This window comes from Lepidochelys kempii, chromosome 10 (assembly GCF_965140265.1).
Source record: "Lepidochelys kempii isolate rLepKem1 chromosome 10, rLepKem1.hap2, whole genome shotgun sequence".
Taxonomy (NCBI): Eukaryota; Metazoa; Chordata; order Testudines; family Cheloniidae; genus Lepidochelys; species Lepidochelys kempii.
In genome coordinates, this window is record NC_133265.1 from 25,894,810 (window position 1) to 25,918,480 (window position 23,671).

At 41.0% G+C, this 23,671-nt stretch overlaps 3 protein-coding genes across 3 annotated transcripts in view; 1 reads left to right on the plus strand and 2 right to left on the minus strand.

Moving 5' to 3' along the window:
- Positions 1 to 7: 7 nt before the first annotated feature.
- On the minus strand, positions 8 to 14,477 carry PMM2 (phosphomannomutase 2). Its single transcript, XM_073362487.1, has 8 exons — positions 14,307 to 14,477; positions 10,538 to 10,649; positions 8,950 to 9,026; positions 7,890 to 7,981; positions 6,579 to 6,678; positions 5,358 to 5,433; positions 2,980 to 3,095; positions 8 to 894 (listed from the first exon to the last, which is right to left on the minus strand). Exons 1-8 carry the CDS (start codon positions 14,373 to 14,375, stop codon positions 790 to 792), a joined length of 747 nt encoding a protein of 248 aa, XP_073218588.1. The 5' UTR covers positions 14,376 to 14,477; the 3' UTR covers positions 8 to 789.
- TMEM186 (transmembrane protein 186) lies at positions 14,438 to 20,600 on the plus strand. Its single transcript, XM_073362485.1, has 2 exons — positions 14,438 to 14,602; positions 15,265 to 20,600. The coding sequence occupies exons 1-2, from the start codon at positions 14,453 to 14,455 to the stop codon at positions 15,997 to 15,999; spliced, it is 885 nt and encodes a 294-aa protein (XP_073218586.1). The 5' UTR covers positions 14,438 to 14,452; the 3' UTR covers positions 16,000 to 20,600.
- ABAT (4-aminobutyrate aminotransferase) overlaps positions 20,403 to 23,671 on the minus strand; it is a 133,041-nt gene continuing 129,772 nt past the window's right edge. The window contains exon 16 of the mRNA XM_073362483.1: positions 20,403 to 22,851. Within this exon, the coding sequence (XP_073218584.1) occupies positions 22,730 to 22,851 (122 nt within the window). The 3' untranslated portion in view covers positions 20,403 to 22,729. The remainder of the gene's footprint in view (positions 22,852 to 23,671) is intronic.

Consider the following 23,671-nt stretch of genomic DNA (forward strand, 5'->3'; position numbering starts at 1 on the left):
GGGCAAGACATTTTAAAGGTAATTTATACAGGTATAAGGCTGCTGGGCCTTTCTGTTCCTTGTACATTGGCGGTTTATTTAATCCACGTCTAAGCACCAGTAATTTTGCTGCAGTTCCCCGTAGAGGACGATGGGAGCTGTGGTGGACCTTTAGCTCAAACAGGTTGGAGGAAAAATATTTGGTTTAAATGCCAAGGGAAGAGATGTTTGTTTATGGCATTACAAGGAGGAAATGGAACTGATTGGTTCTCCAGTCTTTCAGGTAAAACAAGATGACAAGTCTCTCTCCCTGTTTATTACACCTATTTTGAAAGCACATTGGTGTCATTTCTCCCTTCGTCCACTAAATCTAAATCCAAAACATACATTTCTAGGAATCAAATAAGCCAGTGAAATTTTAATTTTAGCCTATGAGGAGTTAAATCAGGTCGTGTAAATTTGATCCAAAAACATCTAGGAGTTTTCAATTATGTTTCCCAATGTACCACTTCAGAGAAAAAACAGCTGAACCTACATATCCTAGTTAGATAATTCATTTTTAAAAAGACATCAGTACATAACTGAATTAAAAATATGAAAGAGTTGTTCCTAAACAAATGTTGCTATGCTTGACAAATCAACATTGAATTCTCCCTAGTAACATATGACTAACAGGACATTTACTCTTTGTGAACCATTATGAAAGAACACCACTGGAAAGAAGTGAAATATTTCATGTTTGAAGGGATTGGTATTTCTTCTTCAACTCAGTGTTTGGCTGCTGTCAAATCTAAAGGAAAGCAAAGTCATTTATTTAAAAAAGAGCTCTTCACAGATTCTTCTTGTGTCCTCTGGTGATGTAACACTGTGGCCTACTGTTCGGGAGTCTGTGTAGATTTCATAATCATTTCCACCCTGGGGACAAGAGAGAGAAACAAATCAATTGCCTTCTTCATAGAGCAGATGCATGCTCGCTTACACGGTGTATATGCATTAAGGACATTGTGTGTGTTGTGAAAAGGGTGGATGTGAATGGCTTTCAAACTCCAATGGAGCAACAGTCCACTGAAAAGGTTTCTGGAGAGCCAGCTCGTGCAGCACATAAACAAACACAGGTTAGGCTTAACCAGCATTTGAATTGTTATTTACTGCAATAGTAACTTAATCCATTTGTTACTCACCAAAGAGTGTATAAAATAGAAAAAATACTAAACCACTGTCTAGTCATTTGTATGTAAAAGCTGATTTACATACAAATGACTAGACGGTGTAGTAGATTCAATCTGTACACTTACTGGTCAATATGCTCAGAGTAGCTTTTGATTATTTTCTTAGAAAAATCTCTCCACTGTACCATTTAACAAATTCAGTGTCTTTCAAAGATGGGGATAATTGAAGATATACTAAAGTAACTTTTTAAAAGCCTGAGCTAAACGGTACAAACCTTTACGTCAGGTCTAATACTATAAAGTTTTGTTGGTATAGCTATGTTGGTGTGCCAACATGCCCACAAAATCCCCACGTATATGCAGCTATGCTGCCATAAAAACCGTCAGCATATGCTGTGTCTACACAAGGGAGATTAGCCCTTCAGATTTTACTGGCCCAATTGGACACTCACAAGTAACTTACTTATACCGCAAACAGGAAGCTTGTCTGTAAAATGCCTACTGTACAGTTGATAGGAGTGACAAATCATGACTGAGTTATGCATGTTATTTCCAACTTGTGCTAATAAACTTTTATATCATCCCACATCTTGTAATTTCCTTATCATATTTTACAGAAAAACTATTGTACATTTTTTTTTTTTTAAAGAAAAGCACCTTTTATTAATCAGGCTCTCTCACAGCTACAGATAGATAATTGCTAATCTTTCAAGCCCCTTAATTTCAACATCTTGATTTATTTAAAAAAAAATCCTCTTCAGCCCTAGAAAGATGCTTAATACCTTCTGATGGAGGGGATGTGAAAAGACTGGTGTGCAGGGGCAGGGTCTTCCCACACAATTTGATTTTGGTAGGGAGATGTCTCAGGCACTCTGCCGGCTACACAACACAGTTGTGCAAGGGGACAGGGGCCTTACTCCTTCATATTCCCCTGTGAGTGTCCACAATAGATTTAGTATCAAGTAGTTTTTAAAAATCTAACCATGTGAATGCCCCTTCAATTTGATCTGTAAAAGATGGGTTGGAAACAGAGGCAGAGGTTACACTAGTATTTCCAACATACGATTTTTCAGAAGCCAATGCAAGTCCTTATTTTCATGGTGTGACCTAACTGTCTATGTGGACCCTGCTGGTGTGCACTAGGGAGCTTTTAGTGCATGTTAGCAGGGTCCACTGATGCACCTTGTAGACCAGCTAGGTAACTGCAGCTAGCTTGTTCTGTGCACTCTTATTTAAAATCACTCCAACAACACAGCTGTACAGTTCAGTAACAGTACATTTGGAAGAGAGTTTGTTTTGTGCACAAAGTTCTTGTGGTTTTGAGACTGCACAGCACAAGCTGTTCTGACACAATGGTGCTGCTGAATTAGTCTAATCCAATGGTTCTCAAACTTTTTGTACTGGTGACCCCTTTCACACAGCAAGCCTCTGAGTGTGACCCCCAATCCCCCTTATTAATGAGGTTGTAAAGCAGGAGCCCAGGCAGAAGAACTCGCTTTCAGTGTGTAACATGCCAGAGGCCCTTGGAGCTAGAGAATTTTTAATATTTTACACTGAGTGGATTAGAGGGAGGGGGAGAGACATTTTATTCTGTCAAATGGCTAGACAGAAATTGGCTTAAATATTTTTGAGGAAGAAAATGCAGGGTATTAAATAGAGGTAAAAAAGTTCAGCAACGTGAGGTGGTGCCAGTCCAAGAAATGTTTGACAAAAGATTAAAGCCATAGGGTGGTTTCAGTCTCTAATCTAATTGATTAAAAAGTCCTGCTTATGGAGCTTTCCGTTTGGGAAAGGGATTCTAAATGTATATGCAGAATAGTGCAGTACTCACTGGCATGGTCTTATCTCCAAAGAAATAGACAGTCTTGTATCCATCGTTGCCAGCAATTCCTAAGCAGTATCTCTTATCCCAACCATTTGGAAATACATCAAAGCTTATCTGCCCCCCTAAGTAAAAGGTAGACAAGAGGCAAGTGTTAACGGGGGAGGGGAAAAAAAGGAACTCTGCTGACTGAGGCTGAACGCCACTGAAGCAGATTCTGATAAAGGAAACTGAACAAGTCCGAGACATGAATGAAATGGAGTTAAGGCTGAGAGAACACATCAAGACTTTAGTGTAAAACACATTCCAGGGATGTTACAATGGTTACCAAACCAAGTGTTCTACACACAGGATATTCAGATGTTTAAATTTAAAAGAAATCCAAACATCTTTAGTACACCCAAACAAACTGAACCCTGGCCTGTAGCAACAGGATGCAAGACCGCAGGATTTTGATTAAGGCGTGTTAGTGTTTGTGGTCCCAAACTAAACTGAGTTTTAAAGGTTTAGAATTTCTTCCTATCCACGGTATCATGCAGTTCTACTAGGACCAAATTTCAATTCAAACATCTCTCAGAAAAATTAAAAATAGATGTTTAAAGTTCAAGTGACTGCTTTTGAGCGAAAGCAGATCATGCCGCGCCCTTGTTCTACACAGCAGAAAGGGTGGCAGGCTTGGCAGATTCAGACATTGGAGAAAAAGGTAAGTGAAGCCTTTACTCCATCGGTCCTCCTTTTTCCAAGCCTGTAGAAGCTTCTCAGGCTTGCCTTCACTTAATACGGTACAGCAGCACAGCGCTGCAGTATAGACGGGATTCTCCCATCGGCATAGGTAATCCATCTTTCCAAGAGGTAGTAGCTAGCTTGATGGAAGAATTCTGTGTAGTGCTGTCTACACAGGGACTTAGGTAGCTTAACTACATCCCTCAGAGGTGTGGATTTTTCACACCCCGACCGATGTAGTTAAATCAACCTAATTTTCTAGTGTAGACCAGGCCCCAGTGCGAATCAAGCTCTACAAGTGTGTCTGAACTCTCCCTGACACAAACTTTGCAACCAATTCAGCAGAAAATGAGTGTAAATTAAGTTTGTGTGTATTAATGAGGACTGTCAGGTTATCACTCTGTGCTTTGAACCAATTAATTCTGAATGGAGCCAATGCCAGAACCCCCACCAGCTCTACAAAAACAATGACCGTTTTCAGGGACACCACATATCAGAGACTGTCTGACGCTGGATATACAATTAAACTCGTCCATTGACATAATCCCTCAGCATGGGAAGGAAGCTACCTGACTCAGTGCATACCATCTTCTGGAAAGAGACGTTCTCAAACACAAGAAAGATTTTCAGGTAAGAATTCCAGCCACTGACAAACAAATCCATTTGAATAGCCTGTGTGGAGTGCATAAGACCCGCTCCTACTCCTTTTCTCAATGTTCTAATGGAATATACAACATTGTGGGTGAGTTCCTGGTTCTTTGAACATGACTGCGTTCACACAGTAAGATTTCATAAGAGTTTTGAAATAGATGAATAGGAGGAAGTCAATCTTTTAAAGATAGTGATCTTATAAAGAAAAACTTTTCACTCTATTATGGTTAACTCTGAGTTGATACTTTTATTCTAAACCTGTATTTTTCCAAGGGATTTTTTTTTTTATCATGTCAAGCTTAACACTGGGCTGAAATATGACACAGTCTCAAACAGGAGGATTTTCTTGATATTTTAAAAATGTTTTGCCCAGTTCAAGTGGATGTCATCATAGAGGACTGTTCATGGCAAGCCCTGTTTGAAACTCATTTTGCCCCAAATGTTTAACTCTGCCAGAGGTAGAGACAGACAACCATTTATTCTTTCTACTATGAATGAAAGAGAAAGTGGAGAATTTGCCCAGAGATTTTCAGTAGGAAAAAAATAGGAAAGACAAGCCTAGAAAGACACATCCCTACTGTACAGAATTACTGTGCATCTTGTTTCTCCTCTTGAATTTCCTTTCTGACTCACCCCCCTCCGCCCCCCAATAATACAACCACTGAAAGTAAAAGTCAAGGGCTAGTAATGGAGGCAGTGTTCATGCAGTAAGTATTTGTCATGTACATGGTGGGCAGAAGAAGCATCTCATTAGTCAGAAATGTGTAATTCGTTTTTACAAATCAAGCAAAATCAACTGTATGAGTGACATCCGAAGATAATGAACTAACAAAAAGAGATGCAGTTTTCCTTTTGTTGTGGTGTCTTCTACCACAAAGGACCTAATGAAAGACTTCATATACAAAATGGCAGCAGCCATCCCCACCCTGGCCACTGAGTCATACAGCATGAGCAATCTGGCAAGAGGGCATGATTTTTTTTAAATGAAATTCTTTTTTTAAAAGATGTGATACCTATAGAAAATGTGAGGCCTTTTCCTGCAAATTCTCTTTGTAAATCAGCTACAAATTTCTCTCTTATATGTTCCCTCTGTTAAAAACAAAAACAAAGACGCATCAGTTAAGTGATTTTTATTTAGTAATCAGTATCAGAAAAGGCAATAGTAAGCAGGGAACTGTGGTTCTAGCTAGCTGCTCCCAAGTCCATGGATGCAATGGTGCAGTATTAGTCTTACAGAGCTAAGTTCTGCTCAGCATACACCAATGTAGTCTGGAGTATCTCCATGGGGCTACTATGACATTACACAAGTGTACAGTGAATGCAAACAGAATTTGACCTATACCATGTTATTTTTCACTTCCGTCTGAGGAGCTCCACATATTCTACATACTAATGAATTAAAAATTAATGAATGGTGTATTATACCCTTGCTGAAAAGCTCAATTTCACAGCAAGGGTGTAATACAAGGGGAAACTGAGGCACTGAGAGGTTAAGAACAAATTTTCAAAGGTGGTCTCTAATTTTGGATGCCTCACACTTTTGGGCGCCTCACACTTTTGGGCCTGAGACACACTGAAAATCAAGCCTAGTTTTCTAAAAGTTAGGCAGCCAGTAACTGAGGTACTCTAACTTAGAGACATCATTGGAAATCTTGGGTCTTGGTGACCTGTCCAACGTCACAAAAGAAGTCTGAGACAATGTAGGAAACAGAACCCAGATTTCTCAATTCCCAGTCTTACGCTTTTAGGCACAAAACCATCTCTGCCTTGGTAAATGTAACTGCATTTTAAAGATGGCTAATGCTGAGTAGTTTAAGCCTCAAGTTTAGGTTTTGTTTAAAAAGCATTAGAGAAGGTAATAGGAAAAAAAGAGTATTTTCATTAATTTTCAAAGAACATAAAGCTACTACAGTGATTGGTGCTATACAAAACCCAAGACACACTGACAGACGAGGGGTTTCTGGGAGGACTGATGCAGGGTAAGAAGGAAGGGAGATTTATAGGATTGGAAACACCTCACAACAGCATTGTGCTAGAGCACCAGAAAGAGAAAGCGAGATCACCTAATCTGCTTTTTACATTTCCTGCAGTTTGAACAATGAAACTCAACCAACAGCAGGGAGAAAGGTGTTAAACACAGGAAGGGGAGTTTTTGAAAATATAATTTGACCGTGACAGTGTCCTTTAGAACAGTGAGGAGTAAGAGATGTAACCCATTTTAAAAATTGACTCACTTTATCAAATTCATAGAACTCAATTCGCTCTTCCTGGCTGCAGCTTCTCCCAACAGGGCAGACATTCAGCATCCCATTTCGGAACTCAATAAAAGTACCCCTGAAAAAGAGAGTCAACTGTCACTGCTGAAAATGGAGGCAAGTCCACGTATGTCTGAAAGGCAAACACAGCGATGATCAGATTGCTGAAGCTGAATCTCAAGAACTTTTGCTCTGTTACTGAGATCTCCAAAAATGGCATTATGTGATGAAAATATTACAGTTTAAAGGAACTGTGTTTGCCCATTACATTAGTGATAGCTGAGGAAAACATGCAAGTTTTCATTTCAAATTGCAAAATGTAATTACCCAAGTAGAAATTTGCTTAGGATGTCAGAGTAAACATGATTACTACGTATCTTGCACATTGTTGATAAAAACAGTTGTAAGTGCTCAAGACCTTGTGGGTCAGATGATCAGCCCCATTCCTCTTCCTCTGTGTAAGCAGCTAGAAACCCAGCAGGATTCAATTCCCCTGGCGTGGAGGAATCTTTGATGAGTGCAGAGCTCTTTTAGCCATCTTATACTACCCCTGTTGATCTCTGGTATAGAAGACACTCCCATTGAAAAGGATGCATGCCAGAAGCACCCCTTCACTCTAATAATCACTCCTTAGTTGCTGGATCAGCTCAGCTGTGGCTGGACAGAACTGAAAGCAACCTTAGGACAGTTCTTAGCCAGCCCCAATATTGGGGAGCTGCAAGGGTAGCTTAAACCTATCTTTCACTCTCCCTGTCCCAGCTGTATGGAGCAAAAGATCTAGCTCAGCATCTCCAGCAGTTGCATTCCCAAATACGGTGCAGGGCAATTGGTCTCAAATTTTAGAAGAAAACTTGCAAACTTATAATTTATGGAAGCAATAATGCCTTTGAATTCCAGCTGCATCAAGAAATTCCTTTTACATTAAGTTTAATTTTCCCTTCCTGGGAAATGAAAATAGGAGGTATCCCAATCAGCACCCAATGTTCTGTCTTTCTAGATTTTTATGGAGTAATTTGTTCTATGGGGAATAAGTAATTCCCTGTTCCCTGGCCAGCAACTCTGGACAATCTTTTCTTTTGATCCTTCTTCACCTGCTCCAATAGCAGAGCTTGTCTTCCTATGTATGGGATTGCTGGAACAATAATATATATCTATCTCAATTATACAGGGTGCCCTCAAACACAAACCATCCAGCTCTAACTGGACTGGACATTGTCTTCCCTATTGATGCTCAACATCCCAAAAGCGGGAATACCCTCTCCCCTAAGATGTGCATGTGCATATACCTACCTTTTCTTTGGCAGTTTAATCTTTGCAATGTAACTCAGACAATAGTTGATTAGATCTTGGAGCAGGTCCTCACCCAGATGGCTTTGAATGCTCTAAACGTACAAAAAGACCTGTCAGCTATAGGTCCAGAATTCAGGGTTCTGAAAGTAGCTAACTGACAACACAGGTTTGGGATATTCCTGCATAGCAGATCGCAGAAAAACATGTCTTAGATAAGTGATTTTCAGTTAGTATGTGTGCGGTATGGTAAGGCTCCCATTCTCTACCTTAATCATATACTGCTGTGCTGGGCAACTGACTACCTCTCCCTGTGATCCTCTAAGCCCCTAGTTCAAACTGTGGGTTAGAAAATGCAGGATTGAATGGAAAGGGGCAGACAGTGGCTAGTACAGTGTGGGATACCACTGTCTTAGATTTCAGTCTGGGCCCTGAGCTATTTTATTTTCCATTCTGCAATAGCTAGATTGAGTAACTGAAGATTATCACAATATTAGATTTAATCAACAGTATTTTCTCATCCACTTACAGTATTTCTTGTATAAAATACACTAGTATTTAATATTAAATCTTAGTATAAAATACACTAATCAATCAAGAGTTCACTCTAGGAGCTAGATCTTAAGTAGCAGCCAGGGTACACTCCACTCATTTGGAGGGTGGGGAAGGAAAAAAGATGAAAGCCACCTTCCAGTTTCTCAATTCTCAGGCCTGTCAGGGATCAGATATAATTCAGAGTAGCCTCAAGGGTACTCTAAATGAGGCCCAATTGCCATGGAAATTCCATGAGCTTGGGATCACTAGAGGGCTCCAGCCATGATCCCTATGCCAGAGGCTCGGAGAGATGTCACTCAAGAATATCCCATGCTGGAAAAATTCTCACCTAGCCAAATCTACCAGGTTTTGAGCAGCACAAAACAGGAGGTCTGAGGTAAGGATCTGGCCCCATACCTCGTGTCAGTCTACAAGGAGCAAGATGAAGCGTCAATTATACAAATAAAAGACAACATATAAAATAATTTCAGACTTTGTTAAAAAATGATCACTAAAACTGCATACATACCTGCTTGCACAAAAATTCCCCGTCTTTGTATGACACGAGACCATTTTCTGGAAAGACGTAGTCAAATTTTTCAACCACTAAAATACAAACAAAAAAATGCTGCAGCGTCTACTTTAATTTGCCTTCCCTCATACTTTATAATATGTAAACCCTTTCAGGTCAAAATACGGTAGTTTTTAGAATATTAAGCACAAAAGTTACACACTTGTAATGTCCGGTGAGAGACTCCAAGGACCTAATCCTGCAACTCCTCTGTATTTGTTCCTCCTTTGGAAGTCACTGGGAGACTAACATCATGTGAAGAGCTTGTAGTTAAGTTACATACATTTAGTGTTAAGGATCTGACTCCATCCTTAGCACATTTCTTTGTACTTTATTATTGTAAACTGTCCTGGATCCAGTAAGTATTGCAAAACCTTGGAACAACAATCTGGTGATTGTTTAAACTGATTGATTAAACTGATAAGGGGACAAAGGAAAGTTTACCTATTTGAGAGTGATGTTTTTAATGCAACTCTGCCTTATTAAGATTTGTGTGTGTGTGTGTGTTTACACTGAATTATAGGAGTATTGAGTCTCCTCTGAAATATGTTAGTAGTATTAGAAGATGAAAATATATGGTTACAAAATGGTAAATCCAAGCAGCTTGTTCTGAGCCATTAACTATGTTGCAATAGGAAAACGTACTGTACTATTTATTTCACTACAAGCTGTGCGATACTGCTGCTGAAACGAAAATTCAGCATTTGGATTCAAATGAATTTTGCAGGAATAGGCTGAAGACCACTATCAGACCAGCTGTGGAACAGAATATTCTGTTTCAAGAAAAGCTGTGAAATCACATCCTGACCTGAACATTTGCAGCAGTTGTAACACTGCTGGAGATTATTTCAGGGTATCAGGATCTTGCTAGCGTAGGACAAGATGACTTCCTGGAGGCCACTTACAGGCCACGGTTAGGTAACATGTTTGTGGCATGTTCTGGGCTTGCAGATTTGTGAATTACGGAAGGCTATTACTATTGATCTTTCACATTAAAAATATTACATAGAGTTGAAAAGGAAAAGAACCAGATTTTCTTTTCAGAGCCACCATCTAATAAAACCAGCTCCTGCATGGATGAACACATTAGATAGCTTAACAACATATGTAGTGAGATATGCACACCTCCATTTTATAAAGATGTTAAAATATATCTTACTACAATGGTAGTGTGGAGTCAGTACTTCACTCTGAGTCGCAATCCCTTAAGAAAAAATTTCAAGATCTTTAAGATATAAAATCATCCTACCCAAAAGCATAGGTACTAGATAGGACTTTTAATGCAGCTGGTAGGTGTCCACATAGGGTATAAAATTCAGCAATTGTCATATTCTAACCTGAGCAGGTTCTGAGTGGGACAGTAAATAACTAACATTTCATGAAATTGATGTGGTATAATAAACACAGAGAAACTGATACTCAGAACAAGGAATAAGGAAGCTTGCATTTAATGAACAACTCCAGGAGAAAGAGTTTGTATTTACGCATCAGGACTACCTCATAAGCAATTCGTTTCAACTGGGATTGCATCATCCTCTTTTCTTACCATCGTCTCCCAGCTGCTCTTGAATTTTGTCCAAGTCTGAACCACCTACAAGTCCAACTCTCACCTTCTTCCGCAGCTTCTGCAGAAATTCTGCCATTTCTGCTGTGATTTTCTACATTAAAAGAAGAGTTTACAATTTTTAGGTAGTCTAGGTACTTTTAGTTTGAGATACCAGTTGACCGTAGATACAACAGTGCAGTGGGAAAAAGGTCACTGGGAACTAAATTGTGTTGGGCTTTAAGAAACAATATGAGAGCTTTTCAAAAATGCCTATGAGAAAATCTTCCTATAAGGTAAAAATGCCTTAAATAAGAAGGAAGCCACTACAGCATTTGGCTCACTAATGCAGTGTGTTCCCTATTGCTAAAAAGTCAAAAAACTGCACTGGCTTCTGAGGTGTCTTCTAGGTCAGCCTCCACATAGACTGAACTAATCCCCCCCACCCAGTTTGGAAGTCAGAGGCAAGTATGACAACGTCCATATTCAAATAAATGGCTTACAATCACCACACTAAACTCATAGGTTAAAAAATGGCACTTATGGGCACTGCTGCTTCCTGAAACCAAGAAAAACTGAGAATCCAAAAGCTCCCTCCCCTAAACTGCAAGCCAACAACATTATGTGCACCCGCAACTCTCTCAAGATGGAACAGTAGGCATTTCCTTCAAATTACTGGCATTATCTCCATTTTTAATTCATTGAGCTTCAGTCAGCCAACTCTCATTCCAGCCAGCCAGCTATTATTTATTGAGACAAAGTTACTCCTAAAAACAGAACAAAAGACAGTAAAATAATACGAAGGTACATCATCATCTTAAATCTAATGAATTTTTAAAAATGAGTTAAATTAGTTTCAGGCCAGACAACTGCCCACAAGTGTCCTTGCTAAATTTTTGTGGCTTTATAACAACTTTCTTTTAAGATGTCTCTTCTGTTACTGTGAGAGAGACTCGTGCAAAACAAAAGAAACAACAAAACTGGCTATATGCGAAGTATTGTCAAAGGTACAAAGTAAATAAACTGAAAAACAGTTGAAAATGTCATCCACTTTTTCAATTATAGTTACACTGAATATATAAAATATTCAAAAGTAATATGATTTTTATTTTGAAGCTGTTACAAAAAAATCTTGTTACAAGAAATCTCAGTTTGACTTAAACTCAGTGCATATGACTATATAATTATTCATTTCCTAAACCTTGTATGTTACTTCTAAATCAATAGAAAATAAATATTCCAGCCCCCCGGGGAAAAAACCTGAGCTGCACCTCTATTTATTTTTCTGAATCTCAAAGTGAGATATATTAATGTCTGTTCAACAAAATCCATCCCCCAGTGTAATATGGTTATTGCTAGCAGAGGTTTTGGAATAATTAAGGAAAGAAGCTCCTGTGACAGTTAAACATTGGAGCTGACAACAAAACATGCTTCTTAAAGCTGAATCCTAATAATCAGGAATATTATAAAAAAGTTATAACCCAGAACTTATATTTTCTTCCTTGCCCACATACTGAACTCATCCCATGGGGCAGCAATGGGTACTTTAAGCTTGCATTATATAACACCTCCTCTGCCACTCCCACCCTCAGTGTACTGGTTCCTATCCTTTCAGGACTACTGTACAGTTTACCAGACAAAGGCCTCGCGTGAACTTGTCAAGCAGTCTCCCATTTAGCAGTATGCACTATAATATCATGTGGCATTTGTCTTAATCCAAGTCTCCAGTCTCAAAAGTCACCTAAATTGTTACCAAAAAATTACTGCAATCAGAATGGACAGGGCTCATCATTAAAAATAGCAACACAGAGTAGTAGTCACAAAGCCCTAAGTTTCTGGGTGGCTACTCTTTCAGAGTTTGCACATGGGACAGAACTGGTGATCAGAATGTCACAGCAACAAGAGATTTTTGTAGTGTAGTATGTATTTTCTAAATGGACAACGAACCTAATTCTCAATTACTGAGAGACAATCCCCACTCATTGATATATTTTGCTTTCCACAACCAAATCTTTGTACAACTTTTCATGAGTGATGTACCCAAGAATTCAAATTCTAATATCTAAATTGTATTGTTAAATCTAAATTTGGGATATTGCTGATTATGTACTCTATGTATCATATGTAAAACTTTTAAAAACTAACTTTGTATGTGTGGATAATCTAAGCACTATACCCAGATATACAGACACGTTTCTCAATCTATGTATTGTATAACTTTAACATTTGCGTTAATAAAAATTTTAAATCTATCACACGTGCCGCTTGTGTGAATATTTTCAGCCAAAACCTATTTTTGCTGAAGAATACAGATTTGGGTCAACCAAAAATTAATGCAAAGCCATGACAAATGTGCAGAACAGTTTCATTCCAAAAAACTTTTTAAAAAAGTTTTGATTTTTTCAGTACTTGAAATGAGTTTTTTTCTGAAGTTTACTTCAGTTTTAATTTTAAAAAGTTTCAAAAAGCTCTAAAACAGAATGAAATATTTAGCGTGACCCAAACTAATTTTTTTTTTTTTTAACACTTTGGTTAACTGAAAAGTTCAAAAAATGTTCATCCCACATCGACCTGAAACTATTTTCCTCTCCAATTTTTCAGCGTGGCCAGTTGAGTTGACAGAGTGGAGAAATCAGTTTTTTGCACAGTTCTAATCATAAGTCACTGACACACGGTGTTGACAAGCCAGAATACTACAAGCGACATTACCATCTTCCATCCACATGGCAAACAAAGCATGAAAAGAACATGACTGTAACACAGGGGCCCCCTATTGGTGTAAAAGTGATGCATGGAATATTAGTACAGGAGGGAAATTGTAGGTGCTAAATCTTTGGTGGGACTGGAAACTACTATTTTCTAGGTCTTTGATAGTGTAACTCTCAGGGTTTGTCAATTGCATATTTTGGAGTCAGACCTGATGGGTCTGGCAGACAGTATCACCGATAACCCTGCCCAAACCACACCCCTCTCCCCAATAACCTCCCCAGGCTCCCAGTCCAGCCAGAGACTCCCCTAATAATCACCTGCCCAGGTCCTTCTACCCTATACTCCATAACCTCCCATTCATCCGCCATGTAACACCACAGCCCACCCCAACCCTATACCCCCCCAGAACCCACCGTCAACAACCTCCCACACATCCCACAACCCACCCCAACCCCATAAACTCCCACACATCCCCATATCAGCCCACCCGAGGCCTATACCCCCCCACAACCCATCCCAACCCCATAAACTCCCACACATCCCCATATAGCCCACCCCAACCCTCTACCCCCCCCCACAACTCACCATCAACAACCTCCCACACATCCCCATATCTGCCCACAACCCACCCCAACCCCATAAACTCCCACACATCCCCATATCAGCCCACCCGAGGCCTATACCCCCCCACAACCCATCCCAACCCCATAAACTCCCACACATCCCCATATAGCCCACCCCAACCCTCTACCCCCCCCCACAACTCACCATCAACAACCTCCCACACATCCCCATATCAACCCACCCGAGGCCTATAGCCCCCCACAGCCCCTACCCTATGCCCCCCACAGCCCTCCCCAACCCCCACACCCTCCCACACATCCCCCTATCAGCCCACAGGCCACCCCAGCCCTATACCCCCACAACCCACCCGCAACCCCATAAACTCCCACACGTTCCTCCATGTGACGCCCAGCCCCAAAGCCTCCCATATATGACCCCCCGACCCACTCCAGGGCCCGCTCCAGGTCCGAAAGCCCCAGGGACACCCCCGCCGGCTCACCTGCCTGGGGGCGGTCAGGGTCCCGTCCACATCGAAGAGGCACAGGACGCTGCTGCCCGGCGCCGCCATACTGCGGATGACGTGGCTCAGTCCGGCCAGCCGGGCGCTGCACTCGCTTCCGGCTCTGCGCGACTCCGCCGCGGGGGATGCCGGGAACCCAAACGCTCCACCGAAAGGCGCCCGCAGCGCCCCCCCCCCCGCTCCCCCCCACAGTGCAGCGCGCCGGGCCGCGACACTCGTGGCGGCGCAGGCGCAGTGTGCGGCCGCGTAGCTTCACCTCCCTACGCGTCGAGATGGTAAGAGGCCGGGGACTGGCGTTGGGGGATGCGGCCCAGCGCCCGCTCGTAGGCCGGGCCCCGGCGGTATTCGCAGGCGTGCTAGGCGCTGTACATGGCGCACAGCGCTAATACTCCGCCTCTCGAGGGCCGGTCCCAGCAGTAGCTGGGCTGGGCTGGGGTGGGGGACGAGCGGGCCAGGCCGCCCTCAACGGCGCGGGGGGAAGGCGCGGTCGGCGAGGCGCCGCGGGGGGAAGCCCTTTGCCGGCAGACACGCCGGGGAGGTGGCGGTACCTAGCGCCTGGACAGCCCCCATGACGTTTCGCCGAGGGCCGGTGCCGGTCCCCTTGCTGCCCTAAAGCGAGGCTGTTGGGCGCTCCCGGGCCCTTTCGCCTGTATGCGCCGTGATGCGGCTGCTCCTGGGCCGCTCTACGCCTCTGGAGCAAGGAATTCTGCCTCTTCCGTGCTGCGTACACGGGCCTCAGACTGCAACCTGCGCCTGAGTAAGTGTCTCAACACAAACACAGGCTTCACCAGTTCGCTTAGAACACAGTAGGAGTGTAACGGCTACACCCTGATGGTCCTCAAGCTGCTACAGAGACAGATATTATAAGAGCTGCAAGTGTTGTGTAATGCCAGTATTGAAAGATTTAATGGTGTGGTATGGGAATGTTTTCTTTTAGGCTGGAATCTTCAAAACCAGGACTCGACTCCACTTGCTACCTTCCTTTGGGAGATCTCTACCAAGGGAGCTTTCACCAAGATTGTGGAAAAGAGAAGACATGTGCCTACCCCGTAGCTTTGGGACCCATATGTTCTTACAGCCACAGAGATGGCAACCTGACAGTGCTAATTTTTATCCTGGGACAGGGCTGGCACTGCACAGATGTGCTGGCAGCTTAACCCCCACCAACAGAGTCTTAGAAAAGTCTATGATTGAGAACAAAGAACAGTTCAAACTGGTCTACAAGTTTCCAGGAATTAAATATTGTAGAATATTTTCAAGAATGAAGTTGCTACAGACTGGTATAACCATAGTCATCCTCCCTCCTGTCTATCACCTCTATCTGCAGGAACAAGTTTCTCAGGATTTTCTGTTGTATGTCACTGCCACTGCTTGCTTTGCTTCTGCAATGCTGTATGGTATAAGTTATTTTCTCAGACGAATGATTGGACTGATGTACTTAAATGAAGCTGGCACCATTGTAAAAGTGGCACACTTAACATTTTGGGGAAGAAAGAAAGAAATTTATTGTCCAATTGAAACTGTAATGATGTTGAGTGACACTGGAGATGCTAAAAATGAAGTACTGCTCCAGTTTAAACAGCACAATAGCACACAGGTTTTATATTTTACCCTAACGTTTGGCCATATTGTGGATAAACAGAGGTTTGCCCAAATATTTGGAGGATTTTAGTGACTCATTAGATGCAATGACCAACATTTTCCAAGCGTCTAGCTTGTTTAATGTTTTTCCATTGCTCTTCATGCTGAATTCATAGCTTAATAGATTTGTAAGCACTCAAATATGGAATATTTCCAGACTTTTTCCATACAAATCCTTTATGAGCTAACATGCACACCCATGTTTGTATAAAGGGGATACAATGATGTAGCAACCCACTAGACAGAAGTTCCTGTACAGATGAAAGGGGAATCTCATCACACACAACCATTATGTAAAGAAATATAGTTTAATATTCATGTCTGATGGTAACTTACACAGTTGAAATCTTTAAAATTGTTTCACCTTAATCTGCAGTTGCAGTTGAGTGTGGTGGTGGTGGTTTTTTTGCGTCTTTCTCTCAGTGTGGCTTTCAGACTGTAGAATGGCAGTTAAAAAAAACATTTATTGGTAAAACTGAACAAATGTAATTTGCTATCATAGATATAACATAGCAGCCCACAGTGCCATTTTTAGTCTCTTGTGAGACTGCACTTCCAATTTATATAAAATTTTGATCAGGCAAGTCTTATTTATATTAACATGAAAAATTAATAAGTTATTAAAACTGTATCCTGGTACAGGGATTTTCAAAGATATTGTCATGGGAGTAAGGTGGAATTGCTTGCTCGCTCTCTTGTCTTCTGGGCTGGCACCAACTGGAAAGTTTGCCACTCACTTTTTTCTGTAACAGTTGTTCTGTCAGATCAAAAGGTGTTAATGGAATCCAGAGTGAACTTTGTCCATCTTTCATCTGTAGCTTGTGGGTTCAGTGCTTGGATGATCTTCACAAGGCTCTAAGTATTGCTTGGAGAAAAATATGTTGCAAGAGAATATCTACTTCAACTATATGAAAGCACGAAGTAGCTGGACAGTGTCTCAAGAGCCACAGTAAAGCATTTTAAATTGTGTACATAATGAAAAGGGTCAAAAATTCTGAAGAGAAGTATGTTACAGTAGTACTATTTACAGACACACCATCAGGTTCCTGTCCAAGTTTAAAAAACATTTTCTTACCCTGGTCTATAGACAATGTCTTAGGTTATTGAAACAAAGAATTTTAAGCATTTATTTTTCAGTGCTTATGCTCTGTTTGGATTTTCTTTTTCAATTTAACCAACTGAAACTGTCAATTTCATTTTCTTAGGCATAGCATTGTAATATTTGGGTTGCAAAAACAGCAGGGGAATGGTTATTTTTAAAAGATTAACATTAAAACAAAGAATCATGGAAATATTTGAATTGGGCTGAAATTTTATAAAAAGTGGGTGCATGCACAACTTCATGTCATCACTGATTGGGATCTTTCGACAGCAACAGTGCCCACACAGGAGCTAAATAGCACATCAGTTCAAAATATCCTTCCACTGACCAGACTGCAGTTAGAATACATTTGCTTTTTTGCTGTGTGTGGTATGGACTGTACTTATCACAAATTTAAAAAAACCCAAAGTTGCACTGTATAAAGTGTTAAGACTTCAGTTGTGTTGCTTACTGATACGGAATGACAGGTAATTAAGCAGATTTATAAAGCACAGTATGTATTTTAATGACAATGTAATGGCTACCTTTATTACTGTCATGTGAAAAATTACAAACGTCAACACAAGCAAACCATATGGTATAGTGGGAGCTGTTTGATTAAAGTTGCACCACTTTACATAGTATTATGAAAGTTCATAGGAGTAAATCCTGCCCAGTGCCTCTCCAGATATGGAATGCTCTGGTTACACACCATCAGTATCTGTGTTTGTGTTCGCTTTTGGCAGTCTCACAGAGGCATATAGCTGCCCCCACTGCTATGCGCACCTGGAGAGGCTGGAAGAATCACTATTCAAATTCTGTACTCCCCTTCCCCCCTGACCCCCCCCCCCCCCCCCACCGAGGACAGCAGCTTTACTGCTCCATGGCCTGGGTGGAGAGTAGTCCTTACCTCCCCAAAGATGTCCTTACCAGTGAGCTGGAAATCAGGATCAAGATTTACTCCATAATGAGAAGCAGGCCTGGACATGGAGAAAACATGGACTCAGGGAAACCCATGGTGGGGAAAAAGGGGCAGTTTGCCCAGGAGTCCTGTTTGAGAGGGCCACCAAACCTAGTGGTGTTGCAAACTGTTGTATCAGATTGCAACATCACGCACTGAAATTTGGCCCAGTGAGCCTGGGACACGAGGTGAGCCTTATCCTGGGGTGAGTATGGGGTGGGCTCACTCTCCAACCCCCTCCCCTCTGTGGTAATCTGTTTGGAAGGGTGGGGAGCCTCAGTTTTAGATTTTGCCCCAGGCCCTCAAATCCTCTGTGTGGCCCTGTATGGACTTTATACCTATAATAAATTTCATTGTATATTAATGAAGGGCCTGATCCTGCAATTTTATCCTTTTCACATTAAAATAATTGAATTAGTAAAGGGAGAGGATGGCTGGTGGGATAAGATAGATTACTCAGTACAAAAACACTTGAAATTGACCAAATAAAGTTCTACAAGAAATCGTGGTCTAAGAAGCACAAAGTATCCTTATCTAAACCTAACCTGTCAGATAAGAGCAATTACAGAGCAGCTGCCAAAGGAGGTCACTAAGGCATCATAAATGGAAATGTTCAAGAAGAACATAGGTGATCACAAGCATTAGCTCAGAGTTCATTCCACCTTTTAACATCTTTGGAGGTTCCATTTCTCATTACTTAGCTGCTCTCAATTATTCTAGTATTACTGATTTCTGCGACAGATTTACAACTGAGTGTCAAATGTTTTGCCTAGAGTCAAATAATTCCTAAAAACATACAGCACGTTAATGCAAAATCCTCTCTGCTGCACTGGTATGCAAGAGTAGAGGAAGAAAGATAAGGATTAGGGAACAAGCAGCAAGGTAGGACCTTATGAGTGCTACGCTGAAAGGCCAGCCAATGTGAGATTGCCATGTTCCTAAGGATATGTATGCACTTTGGGGTGGTGGTTTGAGTCTCAGCTTAAGAAGGCATCTCTGTACTAGCTATTATTGAGCTAGCACACTAAAAATAGAACACAGCCATGGAGGCACAAGGGGTGAGAGGGGCTAGCAACCCGACGTACATACCTGTCTGAGATGCTAGGCACATACTTGGGACAGCTACCAGCTCCTGCTGCCACAGCTACACACTGTTTTTAATGCATTAGTTAGATCAGAGCTAGCACAGTTATGTATCCTCAAGCTGGGAATTACACTCCCATCTTGAAGTGTTAAGACATACCTTAAGGGATGGAGGTGTAACCCTACCCCAATCAAATGGATTACATGCTGCAGTCACAGCAGCATGGTGTGCACAAAGTGCACTTTGCTTCTGCTTGTAGGAGCAACAAAGAGCATTTCCCAGGGCACCTTCAAACCTGTCCTGTGAAATCCTGCTATGACTGGGTAAAGTTCATAGTAGAATTTTGCAGGGAGTATGTCTGCTCCCTCCACTGTGCTGAACAGGGCAGGATTCTGCTCACTGATAATACTGTGAACATTGAGGTCTGAACTATCCCCATCTATGAAATGGATAATTACTTAGTTTTTTTTAAAATGCACCCTCAACACCCATAAGTACACCTACCTCGCTGGCGTGTTGTGAAACTTAATCAACTGATGTTGAGAAAACTACTGATTCAGAGAATGAAATGATAGTCATCTGGATGGTGCTCACTCAGTGCTGAATATCAATCAAAGACCTGTACATGAAAAGTCTGCTGGATAACATTAACATTTCTATCACAAATTCAAGAAAAACCTACAAATGTTGAGTTGTTCTGGAAGTGCTGAAGACTTTTCTTACAGCATTTTTACTTCATGTAGCAAACCTAGGACAATTGGCAAATAATTTAGTTCTCAGTGTTCACTTGCCTTGGAAGAATTAGCTATAATTTTCAGGGTTGTTTCCACACCTCGTCCTTGGCTCATTTTTGTGTGTGTAAAAAGAAAAGCAGTACTTGTGGCACCTTAGAGACTAACCAATTTATTTGAGCATAAGCTTTCATGAGCTACAGCTCACTTCATGTGTGTGTGTTGCAGAGGGAAAATCACCACCATTTAAACACATAACTCAGACCAACCCTGATTTGCAGTCTACTAATGCAGAGCCAGTAGGGGGAGTTCACATCATTCCTATGGCTTGGCTGAACTCAACGCTAGTGCAGTAAAGCAAGAGGAAATGACAAAGCAGTCGGTTGGCTTGTGATTCCTCTTGGCTTAAATACTAATGCAGCCGGAGGTATCACCTGACAAGAGTGGACTATGTGTATGGTGGACTATCCTCCAAAGAGTATATACAAATACAGAACTATATAGTGAGCATAACATTTGATTGTATATTTTTATTTAAAAAGTGTATCTCTAACAATAAAAAGTGCTACTGGAGGAGTTCAATTATAAATATTTTATTTAATAATACTGATTACACCGGAAACTTACTTATTTCATGGATTTGTGTACATTGCTACCAGTTACATCATGAAGTGCAGTTAGGTATTTTTGTTTAAACATTTGGCACGGTCCACAATATGCTGTAAACAATATTACTTTATTATGCTTAGGCTGCAGTGCTCTCTGTGTATGTTTTCTAACATAATCTGAACAACATACATTTTGCACAATTTTATACAGTTACTGAGTGTCAGTAAGAGTTATAAAAAACACCAAGAGTATTTATAATAAAAGTGAGGATGTGATAAGACTTCATTACTGGAACTTTGATTCTGTAAAAGTACAAGATTTGCTAAAGACGTTTACTAAAATCTACTGACTGATATGTTGAATGAACTAATTACCAAAATGTTGTCAAATGAGGAATTTTTTAGTTTGACTTTCTGCTTGATAGTATTATATCTGCTAGGATTGGGATGACAATGAGGTTTCACTGTACAGTTATTTACCAACCCTTCATCTAGTCTTTTGTAATCTACATATAATTCCAAGTTTTATCCTGACTTTTGCTGGCTAGTTCCCTAACTATGAACTTTTACAGATAATCATCAGAAAACTAACAGTCAAAAGCCCTGTCTACACTATGAAAACTCTGACCAATGAGTTTCAGAGTTCCGGTGTGTAGCACAGACAGGCTTACATGGATCTCCTTATTTTTAAATTAGCAGAAGTGAATTTCCTTGGTTGCTAGTTGGCAGTAATTATGAAAGTTACTTCTTAGGCAGAAATATTACGGTTTTCAAAACAGACCAGAAGACTTAGACATATCTTTCATTGAAATTATCAGAACTTGTGTCTAAATCTCCTATGCTGCTGAGCAGGTCTCAACCTAAATATTTAAGTGCTTCCACTGAATTTAATTTTTAATTCTTATTTATTGGCTCAGGACATGAAAAATTCACAAGTCAGTTCAAAATATTTTTCACCCTGAATGACGTTCAGTCATTATTCAGTCAAAATTCAAACGTTCCTTAGTGAAGAGAAAGGAAATACATAACAGCACTAGCTTAGCAAATCAGCTTCATGAAAATATTCTTTCTACTGGACAGAGGAAAGGCATATATAAAGGAGATACCCCAAAACAACTGTCTGATAGTGAACAGATTAACAGACCACTGACATTTATAGATCCTGTGATTTTCTAAAGGACCCTAAGCGTGAGAGAAGAAATCTACTAAAACAATAGAATTATTTTGCATTAGAGCTGTGCACTTGGTAAGGACTCCATCACAACAGATCTGATGTCAAGTAATGGCTTGGTACAAAACAATGCATCTGTGGTTTTGCAAAATACCTTGAATTAGAAATTTTGCTAAATCAATGGCTGCATATTATGGGCAAGCAGGTTAAATAATCCTGCAGCCCAACGCATTTTAGATTGCTAAAATAAGGCTGCAGTACATGCTTCATTTTATTTCCTAAGCTTCAGCAATTTGGGTACAGTTTTGTGTGCACAAGTCTCACTTTATACATTAGGAATAACTAATCAAGGGCCAGAAAGGAATTATTCCCCCCCGCTCACTTCCATGTACTACTCAACTGGCCAGATGCATCAATGCCTCTAAAGAACTAGGTATATGTCGAAGGCAGATCTGATGGTCCCTTGGTCCAGTCTGGTATGGCAGATGGTGTGTTTGTATTTATGGGACCACAGCTGGAAGTGATTCTCTGAAATACTGTACTTGGCAGTGCTGGAAAGCAGAGCTTGCTTTGAAACATCTGTTCTCTCCTCCCAGTCACTGTCAGACAGTGGCACTTTCTGCCTGGCAGACATCTCCTAAGCTTCTACCCCACACTCACAAGACCTGCTGCTTCCTCTGGACACAAAGCGGAGAAAGGAAAGTTACAGCATTTACCTATGAAAATATAGATATTATTGTGTTGTGTTTAAATAATCAAATATGCAAGGCAGTGCATGTCTGTAGAGTTATTCCTTGTTTCCTGCTCTGACCCAAGGCTGAAAACGGAGGGCAATCTAGCACCCAACAAGTGCAATATCCCCTGCAAACACACTGCTCAGAGCACAGGCATTTTAGATGCACTTGCTAGGGATCTGTGAAACTCCAAAGCTCTATGAGCATCCAGAGTTTCAGTTTAAAGCAGCTGGACTTGCTGGTAAGCATGGGAAAAAAACCAACAGCTTCATTTTATGAATTCACATTTTGTCCTGTAAGTGAATATATATATATATATATCTATCTCAATTAAGTAAATTAATTTCGTTATCTTAGAGGACTGGACTGTTCAGTATAAGAAAGTGTGTGTTTACTTGAAGTCTGCTAAGATGTCACTGAAGACGTTCAGAAAGAGGTGCGCGTGGTGATCCTTGAAGATCAGAGTTGGGCGGAAACGGATCGATCTGTCACCACAGCCTCCCAGGACAACACCTAAGGCAATAAGATGTACCTTAGTGACTTCCCACTTTGTAGGATACACAGCACATACCATTCTTTCAGGATGAAGTTCATCCCAGTGCAGAGGGCCAATACAAGCTTCTCCACAGCACTGCAGACCCATGTAAAGCCATAAATGGGGTTTCAGTGGTGCAAAGGGGCCTGGAGCTGATCACCTGACACAACAACAAACATAAGCAGCACGGTAGCAGTTTGATGCTTCTCACCAGATGTTTGAAATGCGGGAAGTAGTCCTAGCAGTGACAAGGGAGGCCAAATAGTATCACAAAGAGACTGATGCTCAGGCAGTGACAAAGACTGAAAGCGAGCATTAATACTCTTAACACAGTCACAGCCTACATCACAGTACAAGATGTTTGCTAGTTTTCATCTTTGGTGTGATGTTTTTGTATTTAATACACTGTTAAGTACAGAAGGTCAAGAGTAACCATCCAAAGGGACTGGCCAATCATTGAATCCGTACTAAATTTTTTTTTTAAATGTAAAGTATTCTCCTGATTCTGAAACAATTTATCCATTCTCCCAATCAAAGGCTGCAGTACTGCTAAAATCTCTGTTGCTCAGCTGCGGCCATGTCTACACTACAGAATTTTGTTGACAAAATTATGGTGCTTTAACTAAACCGCTTTAATTAAACCACTACTGCATGTCCACACTATACTCCTTGTTTTGGCAGAGTGCACCCACACTAGCAACTCTTGCATCAACGCAGAGAGCAGTGCACTATGAGTAGCTATCCCACTGTGCAACTGGCTGCAGGGTGCTTTGGGAAGGGCTTGCAATGCCTCATGGG